At 40.2% G+C, this 18,023-nt stretch overlaps 2 protein-coding genes across 3 annotated transcripts; one reads left to right on the top strand and one right to left on the bottom strand.

The window, feature by feature from the left end:
• The first annotated feature begins 6,128 nt into the window (after positions 1 to 6,128).
• On the top strand, positions 6,129 to 11,134 carry LOC118272118 (uncharacterized). Of its 2 annotated transcripts, none has more exons than XM_050693985.1 (2): positions 6,129 to 6,775; positions 10,118 to 11,134. In XM_050693985.1, the coding sequence occupies exons 1-2, from the start codon at positions 6,440 to 6,442 to the stop codon at positions 10,703 to 10,705; spliced, it is 924 nt and encodes a 307-aa protein (XP_050549942.1). In that variant the 5' UTR covers positions 6,129 to 6,439; the 3' UTR covers positions 10,706 to 11,134. The 2 variants fall into 2 exon arrangements, with proteins under 2 accessions (XP_050549942.1, XP_050549943.1); XM_050693986.1 differs by having other exon boundaries at positions 6,132 to 6,769.
• LOC118272034 (uncharacterized) lies at positions 7,610 to 10,111 on the bottom strand. The gene is made up of 2 exons (XM_035588334.2): positions 8,772 to 10,111; positions 7,610 to 8,363 (listed from the first exon to the last, which is right to left on the bottom strand). The coding sequence occupies exons 1-2, from the start codon at positions 9,085 to 9,087 to the stop codon at positions 7,762 to 7,764; spliced, it is 918 nt and encodes a 305-aa protein (XP_035444227.2). The 5' UTR covers positions 9,088 to 10,111; the 3' UTR covers positions 7,610 to 7,761.
• Positions 11,135 to 18,023: the final 6,889 nt, after the last annotated feature.

Below are 18,023 nucleotides of genomic sequence, written 5' to 3'. Positions count from 1 at the left end.
TTATTTCATTAACGTCTCAATTCGTGAAACGGACATTGTTATTGCGAAATATTAATGAATATGTATAATATATAAGTTAATTACGATAACTACACCTCCTGCTGACCTCTGCACAGATAGCACGTTGCCCGGCTCACATACACCGACCAATGAATCATACATTTTTAATAAAAACCTACCCGACTCAGTATCCGAATTTTAGACTTCTTGAATAATTAATTCATTTAAAAAAAAACGTGTTTCGTACCGGTTTTTGGTGTTATTTTTGCTTTCAATTACACAATAACGGATCCTCCGAGCCTGTGTCTGTGTGCGTGTGTATGTGATCGCCGAGTCAAAGCAATTTCATCATTATTGCAATACACTTAGGTAAATAATGACGCTAGGAGCCTACTTACTGAACGGAACTGAATTACATCGCGGTGATTAACACATACGTCACTATATAGGTACTTAGCTTAGTAAATAGATACCTACTCTGTGTGAATATGTACTTTACCTTGCCGATACCCTTACATGTTTCAGGACACGTAGGTACTTACGTGTTCATTACAATTTTAATGAAATATTGTGTAAAAATCTGTTTCTTTGTAATAATGTAAATCGTTTTATTTTTGTCAATATCAAAAAAAGTTTGTCTGTATGTTTGTTACTGAAGTTTGTGATTATTATCTGGAATAACCCAGGCTACTTTTTATCGAAGCCGCTGGCCGAAGCCGAAGCTAAGTTTTCAATACAAAAAAAGATTACATTAAATTGGATTAAAAGAATACGCAATCGTGTCTTTAATTTCCACTCGTTACATGAACAATTGCTGAATTTCAGTACCTGACGTAACTCCTGACTGCAAGCCGTAAGACAATGACACATGCCTGTACGGAGGAAATGGCAATAATTATCAATAATGTGATTACACCAAGTTGCAGCACTATCACACATCGCGCGACATTTCCTACACATTCTAATAAGATACGATCGATTTCCGCATGACGCAATCCCAAGTTTGAAGCGGCCGATAACACGCGGGTTAAAGATTACTATATAACATTAGTCATATACCTATACTAGAGGGGACAGGCAGAAACGTGTCGCTGGCATACTGCCTAGCAACAAGCTCGTCATCACTGTATTATTATTTTAAAGTGTATCGACGGTTAGTCACTATGTCAAGGGAAATAGTACACAGCTCCACATCAAGCTGTACAGAACCAGTTTATCGTGGTCCCGCTTTGTTTGATCGTTCCGCACACTCAACGGTCAGGTTATACTGGTTTTGATTAGCTTGACGGGAAGTGTGTCCATTCCCAATGTGGTTACCGAAACACTGTGTCATCTGCTGACCTCAGTAATACTGGAAATGGTTACATAGCAAAACTTGCTGGGTTTATCATGACGTTACAATAATTTCAGTTATTATTGTAATTCTGGTTTAATTAAAATAGTTTTCCATCGAATTACTACCTCTTTTATAAAAGAGGGTAAATTTTTTAGTTGTCTCTCTACTAACGACACAATCCTTTTGTTTGAAGTAGTCACGACTCGAGGAGGAAAATCGGATAATGTCACTATAAACCTGATTCTAACACGAACTCATGTGTCATAGTTACATTGTGAAACTTTTCAGAAAAATGGCCTGATTTTGATATTGAATTTCGGAGAAACTGATGATGTGTGTGGAGTAGGCACACACTCACACAGATAGTGGATGATTATCTCTCAGCCCTCGTAGCAACCAGAATGCTCCAAATAATTGTGCCTCAATCCGCTTTGTTACAAAACATTCACTTCTCGGAAGCATGTGTTTAGTAAATTTTCCGAAGACAAGACGGCCGCGGTTCGATTTCTGAGTAATGTCTTGTTACTGTTGCTAAGGCTGGTCAGGTTTACGTTCACACACGTTCTGGAACGATGGTGAATGATGGATGAATTGCGTCATCCAGAAAAATCGATTTTGATGCATCGAATGACTTTCATTTCATTGTATCGGGAATTTCAACAAGAAATATGGACTCTGTATTTACTACTCGGTTGGTACGGTGGCATGGGCAACTGGCTGCTGTGCAATGTGTAGGTAGTTTGATTCCCGCACGCAAGAATTCTTTGTGTGATCCATAGATTGTTCCTCCGGATATCATGTGGATATGAACTTGTATGTTTGGACGCGCCCGCATATGAGAAAATCCTAGAGTAGGGCAAAATTTAAAAGACAATATAGATATAATACATGAAAACCAACATTAAACTAGTCTATTTCAGAGTAAATAAATACAATAAACTAACGTCAATACTCTTATAAATATAAATGTGAGCCGACAACTTAAAGGAAAAACCTATTGAAGAAAATTGAGACGAGATCAAGAAACTAGGTTTTGAACAAGGCAAACATTTGATGTAAACGGTGAAAATGAGTGTGGACACAGCACACGGCATACTGGGAGGAATATCGTTCAATGACTTCTCCCTCCTTGGGTGAGGCGAGAGGGAGTGTCAGACTCTTACTGACTAAAAACCACCCCGTTCCTACTCCTGCTCTTAGGACGGGCATTAGACAAATAATATGTAATTAGTGACATTGCTTTCCATCGTACGTGAGGACCGCGGCTCCACCGTCTCATTGTAGTACATTGCACGTCAATATGTCTACTTGTCTGTACATCGCACTCTGACGTATATACGAGTACATGCATCCCTGATATCGATGTTAATGTTCGAATCAAAGTAAATCGCGCGCATCCTTTGTGTCTTTGTGTGTGACAGTCAATTGTTACCGCCAGTATCACGGGCCTGACGTCAACCAGCCGCACAGTCAGGTACACTACTTGAAGACACACACGTGACACGTAGGCACTGATTGATACTCGTCCTACGTAAAACAAAGATATTATGAAAATACTGCATTTGATGACGACAATGAGCTAATAATATAACAAATGTTACTTCTGAGCTGAACGTTCCTCGATTTCACGATTATTACCAGTTAAGTAGGTCCACATGACATACGTTATGTACCTACAATGTATATATACACCCCTCCTCACTATGTGTCCACCTCAGCCAAGCCTGTCACTTTCAATTTCTATCCTGCCAGGCAGTTTGTCTAGACAAATCGCTGTATAAAAACTAGTTAGATTGCCACTTTCTATGCTAGATCGTGCTAGGTCATGCAGGCTGGCATTAACGTCTAGACTAAGTAGATAAGTACTAGGTAATTTCATATTTAACATGTCATTTAGTGAGTCTAGTTTGTTGAGAAATTAGAAAGACTAAAGTACTCATTAGTGTTAACCAATACCTACGGCATGACACGATGTCGACAAAATTCGTTGGGAGGAACTTCCATCGCCGCCCTTGAAACCATTTCAGGAGGTTTAACTATTTGTGCTCTGCAAGTAATTTGTCATGGCTGTAACTAGGGGAGCCGGGAGCTCGTTAGGCCCTGAAATTCCTTGAGTTACGACCGCCACCTCGCGTGGCAAGGTATTGCATCATCATGAGTATGCAGTAAGTGAGGGTTGCTTCTGCCTATACTATATTTCGGAAAGCCCACACAGGCAGTTGGCACGCTACGTTTTAACCGACTTCCCAAAAAAGAGGAGCTTATCAATTCGGCCGTTGAATTCAGTTTATTGCTTAGTATTATAACCTTTCATAAGTTAATAAGTATAAGGTTTTGCACAGTTTGAAATACAGCCGCGTGTACAGATTTCCCTGTAATATTGTTATGTCATTGTTTACTACACGATAAGTATGGGAACACGACGCTGTAAGGAAAATCAAATATGGCAGGATTCAGACTTGATGACGAAAATACTGTATCGTGTCGTGTCGTGAGTAATTATTACGTATACATTGTTTTCCTGGTATATCCGTTTGTGGATTAACATAGTTCATTATTGTAGCGCCTGAAATACATAAGAATATGCATTACCCGGCCATAAATATTGGACATCCGTCTTTGGAAAGAATCGCCAATATGAGCCGCTAAAACTAATCGACTTCTCAAATCATTAAACGATTAAAAAACAAAACGGTTTGTATATCTATCCGTTATAGGTCACACAAAATTATCTCGTTCCAGTCGATGTGCAATATTTATTTCTAAGTACTTACTGTTGGTATAATTTTATACAAATACTATTTTCCTTAATAACATTGTACCTGTTTATTGTGTTACATTATAGTCAATTCAGTTGTGTCCCCGTGACGACAGTGTGGGGGTGGGAGTGGGGGGGTGCTCCAACAATCACACAAAATGATTCGAGAATTTACGACCGAGCGCAGGTGGCTCCCTCTCTGCTTTATTGCCCAGTTCGGGAGCAGCCTGTACATCATATACTGATGTACAGGCTGTTACCACAGATTGGTAACGTGAAGTTATTTCTCCTGTGTTTATTTTCAGCAAGGAATATTTTTTTATGGACGTTTTCAGGAGGAACACAGCTACCTATGTTATTGATAACATTTTCATAATATAAGTACCTTTCGTATAATTTGAAGAATTTTCGTCTTTATTTCGTACGCAAGCAATATTTTCTTTATTGACAAGTTAAAGTAACCTAAGTTGATGTAAATTTATTTAATTTTTTATCACAAAAAGAAAGATGAATAAATAGTTTATTCATACGTAAGCTAGAATATAATCTACAATCTGTATTATAAACGTATGATTCAAATTGTGCAATTAAACCGCATTTAAAAAACATGATAACGTTAATCTTTCAGCGACATTAGACAAAGGATTTACTTCATTCAAAGGTTTTCATATTTGAATGCAAGACTTTGCTTCCATATTATAATAGAGAGAGATTGTTTTTGTGTTAAATGTTATAATAAAGTTCCAATGGAAATACAGAATCTGAATGAATCAAAATTTAAACTTTGTATTAAAAAAACGTTATGTAGACAAGCATACTACAAAGTAAATGATTACATAGAAGATAAAAATGCTTGGAGGCAAGCTGGTCCGGCTCCACAGGATAACGAAAAATTTCTGTAATATAACCATGTTATTTCGATGTGTTGTCTACTTTATACAATCATTGTAAATGTGAGAGCCCTGTAATTAACTAAAATCAAATTAGACTAGTAGAATGCATTTATGTCAGCTTGGAGTTGTCATGCTCACTCAAAGGTCTCATTGGCGGTGGCACGGGTATTGGATCGCTCGATTCCCTGCAACATGGTTGAGTTGGGCGGTGCTGGTGTACGTGTCATGTTCGTGAACGGGCGCTGTCAACTGGGACTGGTCAGCTCCGGACTGCATTAATTTTTATTGTCCTCTAGGTTATTTTCTTTTTCTATCGCTTCGACTGTATATTAGTTTTACATTGTTCTCACATAGTTGAAGTAATCGAAACAATGTAACCAAGAATTGTATTGTAAATCTGATTGAAAAAGAGTAACCTATGGAGTTTCTTGCTCGTTCTTCTCCATAGGAATCTACACTTTGGAACGAGCAAATAGCTTCACTAGAGGACTGACCGACAGACAGACGTTATTAATATTATTATATTTGCTTTGACGTTCAAAAGTGCCTTCCTGGTCTATTTGAAATAAATGATTTTGACTTTTGACTTTTTTTAATCAACAATACCAATTCCAGTCCATTTCCAGACAATTACAACTTAATTTATTATTAACCAATGGATTAATTCAACAGGTTACTGGTTACTAAGCAGTGGCAGGATTAATTTCAAGTTACATTGATTGGGTAATAGCTTAATGTAAATAATATCGGGTCCGAATATTTCACCATTTGGACACAACGTCACACTTTTTCATACGCAATGCAAGCTTGTAAAAATAATATTTTCTTCAGTAAAATAAATGTTTAAATGTAAAATTACTGAATATAAACACTATGAAATCATCTAAATGTATTACTAATTGAAATAAAAGAATGTGTCTAATAATATGGCCAGGTACTATAAACTACAAAGAGGAAAAAACGTTAACTTGAAGTATATTTATATATGTATATTTTTTTTATATCAGACCCTAATTGTGAGTTATCGTCGATTATATGAACTAATTTTAACATGATACATTTCTCCAACTACTGTAGAGTAAATAGAAAAGGTTAAAAAGGTCATATTGTATGTATGTATAGTAGTAGCGGGCACACATTATACACGAGATGTGCTCACACCGTGATGTAACGCGGCTGCCGGGCGAGTGACCGGCGAGCGAGCGAGCGCACACGAGCGCGCCCGAGCGGCCCCGAGCCGGCGCAGTACCGCGCGCGCCGCGACCGAGCGAACCTGTGTCGGTTCGTGCCACGTTCGTGCTCGCCGCTCGCTTGCTATATAAATAATTATAATTTATCGAACAAGGCGCGCGGCGGCGCCGGGTGGCGCGCTAGTTCGGTGTGAGTGTGCGCGGGGGCGGGGGGCGCGGTATCGACGTGCGACCTTGACATTGCGCGCGAGCGAGAGGCGCGATGGAGGAGCGCCTGGAGTGGTCGGCCTCCGCCATGGTGCGGCTGCTGCACGAGTACAGGCAGCGCAGGGAGCTGTGGTGCAAGGCGCACCCCCTCTACAGGGAGCCCTCCACTAAGTACGAGTCCTGGTCCGACCTGGCGGCACAATTCGAATGTCCCATTGCAGAAATACGGAAAAAGTTAAACTCGATATTCGCCTCATACCGTAGAGAGAAGATTAAAATACGGCAGGGCGGCAAAACACACTGGTTCCTGTACGACTACCTGAAGTTCTTGCCGAACCACGTGGAACCAGCGCCGCGGCCGGCTGCCGACAGCGGCTCTCAGCAGGTACCGGTAACTGTTGCTGCAGCCTTAACTATATATTTTGTTTTTTATTTAATTGTTTTTCAGGTGCAGTCAATGACTGCACGGTTGGCGCGGTGGCTGGGCAACTGGCTGCCGTGCAACGTGTCGCGGGTTCGATTCCCGCACGGAACAACTCTTTGTGTGATCCACAGATTGTTGTTTCGGGTCTGGGTGTCATGTGCATGTGAAATTGTATGTTTGTAAACGCACCCACGACACAGGAGAAAATCCTAATGTGGGGCAACGTTTAAAAAAAGGTATCTAAGTCGTAAGAAGAAGTAGAAATAAACGACACATAATTTACATAAACTAGCAAAGGTTACAAAGTAAGCGATGGTTCCCTGCCAGCCCTGTGCAACACTGCGCCGGCTTGCATCACCCGCGACAGATACAGAACGATAATTATATCATACAGTCTTGATATAGAACATGCTACATATATATCTAGATATAGGGGGCACTCACGCGACACTGTCTCCACTGATAACACAACACGTCGGGACAATCAATCAGTTAATTATTTATTTACTACATAAATATTTACTAAATACCAAAACTGTGATGCTGCCGACTGCATACGTAACACGTACAATGTGTAACGGATTCCCCATCGGAGCAACTATTTACTTGTAGATGTACCGACACAATGTAACCATGATTTAGTTGGCGCTGAATGTAATTAACTACTTCAGCGTTATTAAAATTAATTACCCTCGACTTGATATTTTCTCCAAAACACTCGCGGAGAACGACAACGACCGCTGCATTAAAAAAAGCTTTAAATAAATTAAAACAATATTTCATATAATAATCATTTATTTATTGAAAAAAAAAATCAAGTAACTACCTACGATATTTTAGGCAACTGTTCGATCGAACGAGCGAGAGAACAGGAAAGTGAGGTAGTATTTAAGGTAATTTTTACCTTAGATACTACCGTGCTGACTGGTATGTGTGTATGTTCATCTGTTCGCTCATGCATTCTGATCTGGTGATAATGAGCTGCGTGATGTGTTCCCGACCGGTGAGGGTGAGTGATGTGGTGGTGGTTGGTTGAGTCGTGACATAGTTTCCTCATGGTGGGCGACCTCTTCCTCCGCAATCATCTTAGCGATGTTCATCTTGATCCGAGCCTGGCGTTGTATCGAAAATTGTTTAATTAATCTTGCATAGCCTTTAAAGATCAGTTCCGTGGCATCGCAGTTAGTTTTCTTATTTTCTAAATATTGAATAATTCTGTCCGTATGGGAAAGCGTGTTCTCACTATCCGAAGATATCTGACGTCTTCTCTGGCTATGTCTATGGGACCTCGCATGCGTTCCTTGTAAGCTCGAGCTCGACTGGTTACCTTGTGCATCTGATCTCAACTGAGAGTCTTGTACATCTGTGCTCGACTGTTGTTCCAGGCTCGTATTTGTTGACGCGAAGTTTAAGTGTGGTTTCATGAATGCCATGTGCTTCGCCCACTGCCAGTGAACATACTTTGTTGATGCTTGTCCCGCAGTAGTCGTTGTACCTTTGAGGTGCTTTGTCAAACAATCCTTTAAATTTTTCCATTTGTTCTTCGCAACTTCAACTGTAAAAAAATATACAACTGTTAATAAAATTGGGTGTATTCCCACTTTTTAACTCCCCCATTGTTACAGACTGCAACATACAAACATGTGTACCTACATAGGCTGATGAACACAGTACCCTTCCTTTTCGTTGCACTGTCGGGTAATAAAAGAAAGAAAGACACATTTATTCGACACACATAAATAAGTATAAAAAACATTCAAAGATTGACAGACAGACATACATACATATGTACATATACTGTGTTGAAATGAAAATAGACATGTCCAATTATTGAAGGTGAAATGCTTTCGCTACAGCCTATACCTATTTATAGAAAATCCTAGCCCCCGCACAGACCCTTTACTGCCCTGTTCAAATGTGTACCTGCGCCCATTATAGCGAGATCTTGTAAGTAGGTACTTACTAGTTATATCCATCGCTGTGCATATTTCCCTCCATTTTTTATTCTTCTCCCTTTTATCTTTATATAGTGGATTTCGTACATCATATAAAACAGGTCGTTCCTTCACTAAAGCTATGAATAATTCGATATTCATTGTTAAAGAGAAAGAACGCACAAATACGCGCTGACTTGTTGGAGTCCGCCTTGCATGTGCCGTGCGCGCTGCGTTCTTTTTGGCATGCCAGAGAGAGATGGTAAATAGTGCCGTCTCGCTCGATACCGGACGATAAAATCGCAGCTGTGTGCAAGGTATCGGGACACTATCGCAACACCGCATGCGATATTATCGACCGATAATAACGCGCCTGTGTGTACGTGAAACAAAAACAAACATTTTCTTTACATTTAAGGCAGTTGTCCCACCAACGGCGAGTGAACGACTAACTATCGGCTATTTTCTCGCTCAAGAAACGTACAATAGATATACTTTCCGTGTAAACAAAAGAGATGCATATACAAATAGTTGATCGCTGACTGTTCACACTGCCAGCGAGTGCTCGCTTCACTTGTTTGTTTTTGTTTTCACTCGTTTCTCGTTCTAGCTCTACTCGTTACTCGTTCATCGTTGCCGGTGGGACAACTGCCTTAACTTCCTGACAACTTTGTCTTTAAATGTTTCTGAAGATTTGATCTCCAATACTTCAGTTATGATAGTGAAGCTGTGTGTACGTAGTTACAATGAATAGTATTTTTTTTTTAGACATTACGTCACATTACGATTTTCTCCTGTATCGTGATACTGGAGACACAACACATAAGAAGCTAGTAACAAATAATAACTAAAGTAACAATATTTAGTTTAACTAAATATTATAAGATAATATTATTTTATGGTTTTATATTATGAATGCTAAGATTCGAAGACTTGTATCAATAACAGCAACATGGAATTTGCCGTAATAGATCACAATACTGCTATATCGGTAGGTACTTACATCACTCAGATTTGCGGAAAACTTTGATACATTATCAGTATCAATAATGCCGGTATCTAGTACCTACTGATTATATTATGGAATTAAGAAAATAAACTTTGTATATATCTACCTACATCTAAATCCTTACCTACATCCACTGAAAATAAATCCTTATCTACATGTATCAAGGTTTACTTTACGAGGTACACAGTTTTAGATTCTACTTACATAGGTTCCGTATTAATATTTTTGATACTATTTCTGTTTACTGATTGGGTTCCCTAATCCTAATGCGATGCCAATACATCGTACGGGTCCCTGTATGTTTTCTGTGGTTTCTGATACTTATGTGTACAACAAAACAATTCAAGTCCTCGTTATTTTTCGCAGGCCTCTTCAAATTGTGCAACGGAATCGAAATCCGGCGAGTCATCGGATAATAACGAAGAAGATGATGCAGAGGCAGAAGCAGCAGGAGAAGAAGAAGAAGAGCCGATGGAGGAACAGGAACAGGTCATAATCAAAGAGGAGCCGAGCACCTCGGAGACATACAACGACGCCGCGGTACATGTGCAGACACCGCCCTCACCGGCCTCGGCGCCCTCACCGCCCTCATCACCCGCGCCGCCCGCGCAGCCACGGAGACGAGGCCGACCCAGACCGTACACGAGGACCAAACTAGCACAGCCCATGAAACGGAAGCTACCGACAGACCACGACTCCCTGGACGACAAGCTCGTAGAGACTCTGAAGCTGTTGAAGAAATCAGAACTGTCGCGGAAGAAAGACGAGTGTGACAGCTTCGGAGAGTACATCGCGATGTCTCTGCGGAAGCACGACGAGCGCACGCAGAGCATGATCAAGCAGGCCATCAACAACATCCTGTTCGAGCAGGAGATGCGGCTGTACAGCGGGGGGCAGTACACCGTGCTGCTCACGGGCCCCGAGGAGAACCCGCTCGTCTTCGAGGCGAAGTGAATACTTGTGGGACCTGCGTGTGTCCTGTGTCCGTAGTAGCAATGTGGCACACATTCTGGTCGAATAGAATAGACAAGTCTATTGAACATATATAATGGACAATCTCAATGGTTCAATGATTACTTAACCCTTCCATTCCATTTTATTGTATTCTGTTCCTTCTACTCTACATTTCTTTGCTATGATGCTACTACCTTATCCTATTCCGTCCAGTTCTACTTCGTTCCATTCTACTGTATACGACCAGCGTGTGCCATCTAGCTACTAACCCGTGCTGTGACATGTGTGTATAGACTGATTACAATATTTTTGTAAAGTTATAAGAAAAGTTTCCTTATAATGTAAGTATGTTCTGTATGTAGATTGGAATTGTTACTGTCTGCAAGTTGATTTTATTAGTTTCTTAATTATACAGACATCAGTTGGAAATGTGTTTCTTTTTATTCATTTTGTGTTTCAAGTTCATGTTTAAACTTATTGTCTGCAAGAACAGCACCGTTCGCCGGCTGGTACATTTCTACACTAACACATTACACATGTATCGCCAACTACATAGAAACAAGTACATTGTGCTCGCTATACGTGTTTCCATTAGTTTTTACATCTATCAATCAATTATTTAGAGCAGCCTGAGTACGTGCCTGCGCACACGCAGCCACTCTGACACTGACTTTACTATCCATTGCTGCCTCACCGCTCCCTCCGGCCCGCGCCCTCCCACTGAGCCTCCGATGTAAATCAAACCCATCTACATTTACTTCAAAGATGATTCTGTTTGTTTTAACTCCAGTGTAGTGCAGTATGTTGGTGTGACGCGTACATCGCCGGGTGTGGCCTGCAGGCGACTCGGTTGCTGGGAAGCTGCCGAGCGTTGTATGCTGAGCATGTCGGTACTGGTTCGACGAGAGCAGCAGCTTGGTGAGGTGCATCACGCCACCTACGTCATGTAGTGCGTGTGTGTCTATTTCGCGTGAAATTTAGTAATGCATTTTCATTCAGTTGCAAGAAAAAATGCTCACAGCGAGGTGGTGCAAGTTTAACAAGTGTACACTTGTAAAGTTCCTGCCTACCGCCGGGTCACACGACGGGCGTCGTATGATAGTTTTCACATAACAACAGTTATAGTTTTGACTTTCAGTTGATTGATTTTCCTGCGTAGCAACCGCGGACAATGCGCATTGTGTACCTACCTATATATATACTCGATTGTCCGCGCCACGGCTCGCTGTGCGATGTGTCGCCCGCAGGCATCCTGGCTGTCGCTGTATCGATTACAGCATACTATAATGTAAGTAATGTAACTGATATTTCATCATTATCAACGACTACATTAAAGTTAGTTAGCATCACGCTTTTTGTCCCCGAAGGTGTAGGTAAGGGTGCACATTACGGCACGTAATGCCACTATACAATGTACACTCACTTTTTCACCATTTATGTTATAAGTCCCATGTAATAGCTTATTGCCATAAGCACTGAGAAATTTTCTAAAAACCGAATAAATTCCAGTAGTATTTTGCCCGACTCCGGATTCGAATCCAAAACCCCATGCCCTGCAGTCGCACTTGCGACCACTCTACTAACGAGGCACTGTCATCAGTCATTCGACTCTGCATCATTTCTGCTGGAATTATACATATATTATTTGTCAAAAACTAAACAGATGTATATTTAATTTCATTACACCAAGTAATCAAACAAAATCTTTATTACAATGAAAACTCCATATTAGACTTCATTACGTGTAATATGGAACTTCATAAACAAAAGACTGATCTTCACTTTTACTGATATTCAGTGGCTAATGGCTTGAAACAGTAATAATCAGGGGATCCGAGACAGTCAGTAATTTGGGGATCAGAGTGATCACTCGTCAGTCATCATACGTTACATAACAAACGCAGCGCGCAGGTCGACCGCGAGCAGCGAGGGTATCACCGGCACGGCGGCAGTTGGGAGTACATAGAGACAGTGTATGTTTAATTAACATCAGCTTTACGATAGCGCACAGTTAACGGTGGATGTCGTAAACTGAACCAGAAATGAGATATTGCAACTCACAAACACATGCACAAAAGTACCACTCCTAACTATATTAAGAAAATATCTTTCTTTCTATGTCACAAATTGTGATTTCAACAAATGTTATTGTTTGGAAAGTAGGCCGTCAAATTGCGATGGTTATAAATTAAGCTTTGAGTCTCAATGGTCTAATTTCTTACTTTCCTTATGACCGAAATGAATAATCGAGTCTAATCCAGAATCTGTGGATGGATGTAACTTTTTGGTAGAAACTCCGTACAAATAATGTCAAAAATGGATTTAAATCGCTTGTTAAGTTCGACCGCTAAATATTTAGCGCGAATGAACCTTCTGCAGAGTGCGTCAGTACGGCACGGGTACGGAAGTAATCCCCATCTTAAGATAAGTAACCCCCAAATTTCAGGGATAAGACTTATTGCGCGTAGCACAGTATCGCAATGAATTATAGCCTGTTATAGCCTCGTCTCCTCGGGAGCCACATCGTAAATGACTGTTCCTCTTCATCATTTGCGCGGGTTATGATGCTTTAATGTGGGGTAAGCAGGCATCCTGGATTAACACTGATGGCTTTTTAGGATTAAGTAAAGATTACAACGTTGCGTATTTACACAAATGAATTGAAGGTTGTTGTTGTTGTAAGAAAATTTAGCTCGGAATATATTTTTACCCATTGCATAAAATCCAAGGAAAGCCGGGGCTATCACCTCGTTCGTGGATGTTGTAACAGTAGCGGTAAACAAATGAATTTACTTCATATCATTAGTTCCAGCGTGTTGACTAGCATTCAGGTGACTGGCATGAATAGGGACAGATAACAGCGAGTCTAGACGAGACGAGCTGCAACAGCCATTGTCTGCGCAAATAATAGTGTTCGCGACACAATGGTAGCCTGCACACACACTCGTGCATGCCTGTACGTGCAGTGTACGTGTGTGTGTGGTTGCGTAGTGACAGCTACAGTCATGCAAGATGGAGGCGCGCCAGGCACCGCGGTGTCTGGCGAGCGAGGCCACGCACACAGACACACGAGTCATGTGCATTGTGCACTACTTGACCATGCACCGCTACACACACACACACACGCTCATGTTACCACAATTATGGCCGATATTACATATATCTAAGTATATCTTGTGGCCGACTTACTCTCAGTAACCTTTTCCATCACGAAATAGAACTCATTTATCCGTTTTCGTTCCAATAGGAATATAGAGGAATTCTCTTTTAATGCTGTTCTATGGTCCCCAAGGTTATATCAAATTTCAGCTTTCTGCGCCAATGTTTCAGTTCTGAGTGGTCTGTCAAGCAGTTAGTCAATCAGCAGTTACTACGGTTGTGAACGCAATGAAAACAAATGAATAACAATTATTTTGAAAGAGTATTGTTGCAGGAAGCAGGGATAGCGAAGGTTTGGAGATCGAATAACAAAGACGTTTAAAAGCAAAAAAAAAACTGGAAGTCGGGTAGCCTCACTTTATTATTATAAAAATAAGTAATTAACTAATCAATGAATGATGATATCGACTTGCATCATTTGATATCAGTCTAATTTTCTGATAGTCATCATAATTGGCATGGCGCGTGACACTGACAACCGCCTTAAATGACTATACATATGGTCGATGAAGTACCAGTACCGCGTAACTAACAGTTTAATCCAAAATTATATTTTATTACAATATACATAAAACTCATATTCGCATGGATTGAATTCACTCCTATCTAAAATGTCTTTACCAATGAGCTTCTAGAGCTATGTGAAAATATCTATCAAGTGGCAGAAGCTCATTCGTCCGTAATATAGATTATAAAGACTTCTGTGAAAATATCTTCTAACAGTTTCAGATATTGATAAGATCACACATCCACGGTATCCCTCAATATATGACACACGTGTCATGTAAGTACATAACGCAGTAAATGATAGGTGTGTACACACATTATATAAGATCAGGGTCACTGCATTCAATATAAAGTTGTACCTTGTTTGTTGTTAAATAAATACACGACTCATACAGATCTCAGGTTCGATTCCCGAGTTGCTCAAACTGGCTGAAAATGTTATTAAGCTTTCAGTTTTCGACAGTTTAGAAAATGCGACTGGTCTTTGTGTTATTCCTCTAGTTTTACGGGTATCCATTAGTGGCGCCGATTGCTTACCACCAGGTGATCCGTCAGCTCGTTTCCCATAATCTACTAGTACCTATACGTAACATACTCTTTTTTCTCGAAGTGTTCCAAGGTCCTCGTCACCCGATATAGTCAGCGTGACGTAGATCGCTACAGCTGCGATAGTGCGGTATTATCAGTCGATTATACTGCCACTGAGTACTGAGTCACTCCGACACTTTCGCTGACACTCCCTGACTCACTACTGACTGAGGAGTGCTGTGTCACCTAGATCTAGACTACGTGGCGGTTCGATGTCCGGTATGTGAACTGTGATGATGTAGGCATTTAAACTGTGATGATTATGAATTTAAAAATAAAAAGTAATAAATGCTTGAGTGCTTACTACTTATACTAATTTATTGAAACGTGTCCTATTTAATTTTAATTCGTGGAAATATTTTATACAATGACCGAATAGGGAAAGACATATGTATTATGTCAGTACCTATAAATAACAACGACTAAACAAGTTATGAATTTAATACCTAATATTTATTTCATTTATTTATTAATATGTATTACTTTTCCGCTATAAGGTTGAGGTAATATTTGGTAGCTAGCTATACTATGATATATAGCTCGATATTATTATTAGAACTTATGACGGGATATTTACCATATCCCGTCATAAGTTCTAATAATAGTGTTAGTGACCATGTCAGTTTAAAAACTTATATAGCTCGATATATTCAACATCATCATCATCAGCCTGTTGTCGTCCACTGCTGGACATGGGCCTCTCCAATGGCACGCCACTGAGCTCAATCTTCAGCTCTAAGCCAACACTACCAGCCTCCTTGCGGATATCGTCACTCCACCTAGCTGGAGGGTGGCCTACACTACGCTTGCCTAGACGAAGTCTCAAGTTTAGCCCAACGGTCATCGGTTCTTCGGCAAATGTGACCGGCCCACTATCACTTCAGCTTGCTAATCCTTTGAGCTTCGTCGGTCAGTTTAGTTTTTTGTCACATCACCTCATTAAGGATATGATCCTTCAGAGAGACTCCGAGCATAGTCCTCTCCATAGCAATCTTAAATTGGTGGACCAGTCGCACTGTTAGTGGCCACGTCTCGGCTCCGTATGTCATTACTGGTAGGACGCACTCGATATATTAACATACATATAGGTACATATTATAGCTATAGGTCTGCGACGGACTTTATTAAATTCAACAATTTTAACTTTAAGGGAAGGTAAACCTATACCCACATATATCGATGTGTAGACTTGTAGACTAAAACCGCACATACCTTAACATATTCCTATATACATATATGTTGTCCCAAATAAATATAATTATTACTAAGCAAATTGTATATTTGTCCAGAAACGGGTATTATCACTTTACCACAGGAACTACGTCAAAGACTTTATTCAATGAATTTATGACGGTCACAGTCATTCATAATTAAATATAAGGCAAAAGTTTCGTAATATTGCATGCCGGGTATTACCAAAGATAGCGAGGTTTACAATGAAATTATGCAAAATGTTAAAGTACCGATTTTCAAAGTATTTATTCTTTCTGGGTTATATTCTGGATAACCCAAAGTTGTGGATTCATTATTTTCTCTGCAATTACGAAATCTCCACGTATGAACCAAATGACTAGTGTTTCAATTACTAGTTAGATACCAATTATTTAAGAGAACTGCGATCGTTGAGAATAAGAAAATCCCTACTTAAAAACTCATTCATCATAAGAAAATAATATATTTTTAATTAAAAATTAAACCTTCAACAACAAATTGACTATCAATTGCCTCTACTGTATATATGAACCGCTAACTAGTGGAATTCTTTAACAGAGTATGTTTCCCCCAAAGGGTACACATGCGAGTATGGGTATCTTCAAGACCCGAGTGAATAAGTTGCATATGTAGGCGTGATCCATCGTAGGCTGCATCATCGTGCACCACCAGGCGAGATAGTGGCCAAACGCTGACCCATTTCATACAAAAAAATCCTTCAACTTTGACGCACCTCAGGCCTGATGACTCCTGTCTTCGGCGTCATCTAACAGTTCTGCTGATGACGTCTGTGGAAGACGTTCATAAAACTGCTAGTATTTCCCCAGAGCAAGAGCTTCATAGAATTAAAGACGTTATAATAATACCGCGGTGTGCTATATTCTGCGGTTAATTCTCACTGTTACTCATGTGATTAATTGTGATTTGTGTAAATATGCAATTATGGTGCAATCTCCTTCTAACTCTGCTCATGGAGATTTAAATTTAAAATTTTTAAAGACGTGGTCACAAGATCTGCAATGCAGCTACGGTTAGGTTTGCACCCTTCATATTACAGCCTTTCGTTGTAGCAAAAATCAAGAAGCCAATAAGGCCTGACCCAGGAACTGAAATCCACAACCCTTTGTTCGACACTCTCGCATGCACTAAATTGTTTGCTTTTGGTTTCAACATATACATAGGTACTATCACACCACGTCTCATGATAACTAAGTTTAAATAAGAAAACTTGTAGGTTAAGGAAGCCTGAAGCACTGAAATAATTTTCCGCAACCGTCACCTTGTTGCATCAGCAACATGGCGCGATGTGACGTCACGCGCGAAACGCATGACACATCGGTGCCGCTCCGTCTGCACAGTCGGGTAAAGTAATATAGGTAGTGCTTATAGCACGTGCTATGGATTCGTGTCCACAACACTTATTGTTCCATGTTCATATTAATCTACTGCACGAGGTATGGGTATGCTTCAAAGCATTATCTGAAACCCCGTTTCAAAGATTAGGTTTTGTTTGTGAAAACGTGTTTGTTTCTTTGTTTACCTGTGTCACTCATATAGCACGAGTTTTGCACATATCGTGAGTATAATATACCTTTACATATTACACGTGAAATATGTCTTGTAAGGATTGAGTCTCGAATTCAATTACGGAATGGAATATTACAATTTGTTTTTTTTTATGGAACACAAGCAGATGTATCACCTGATGGTAAGCAATCGCCGCCGCCCATGGACACCTGAAACAACAGAGGCGTTACAAGTGTGTTGCCGGCCTTTTGGGGTTAGGAATTTAAGGGTTGTTGGGGAATCGGGGATTGGGAAGATTGGGAAGGGGGAATTGGGCCTCCTTGTT

Source organism: Spodoptera frugiperda, chromosome 5 (assembly GCF_023101765.2).
Source record: "Spodoptera frugiperda isolate SF20-4 chromosome 5, AGI-APGP_CSIRO_Sfru_2.0, whole genome shotgun sequence".
Classification (NCBI taxonomy): Eukaryota; Metazoa; Arthropoda; class Insecta; order Lepidoptera; family Noctuidae; genus Spodoptera; species Spodoptera frugiperda.
Note: the sequence above shows the minus strand (reverse complement) of the source record. Positions and strands in the feature narration are given on the sequence as shown.

Bases quoted from the DNA above. Each gene is read 5' to 3' on its own strand.
- LOC118272118 (XM_050693985.1), top strand. From the start codon at position 6,440: ATGGAGGAGCGCCTGGAGTGGTCGGCCTCCGCCATGGTGCGGCTGCTG. The intron at 6,776-10,117 runs GTAACTGTTGCT...TATTTTTCGCAG, and splicing joins GCGGCTCTCAGCAGGTACCG to GCCTCTTCAAATTGTGCAAC.
- LOC118272034 (XM_035588334.2), bottom strand. From the start codon at position 9,087: ATGCGGTGTTGCGATAGTGTCCCGATACCTTGCACACAGCTGCGATTT. The intron at 8,364-8,771 runs GTAAGTACCTAC...ATTTTTTTACAG, and splicing joins CACAGCGATGGATATAACTA to TTGAAGTTGCGAAGAACAAA.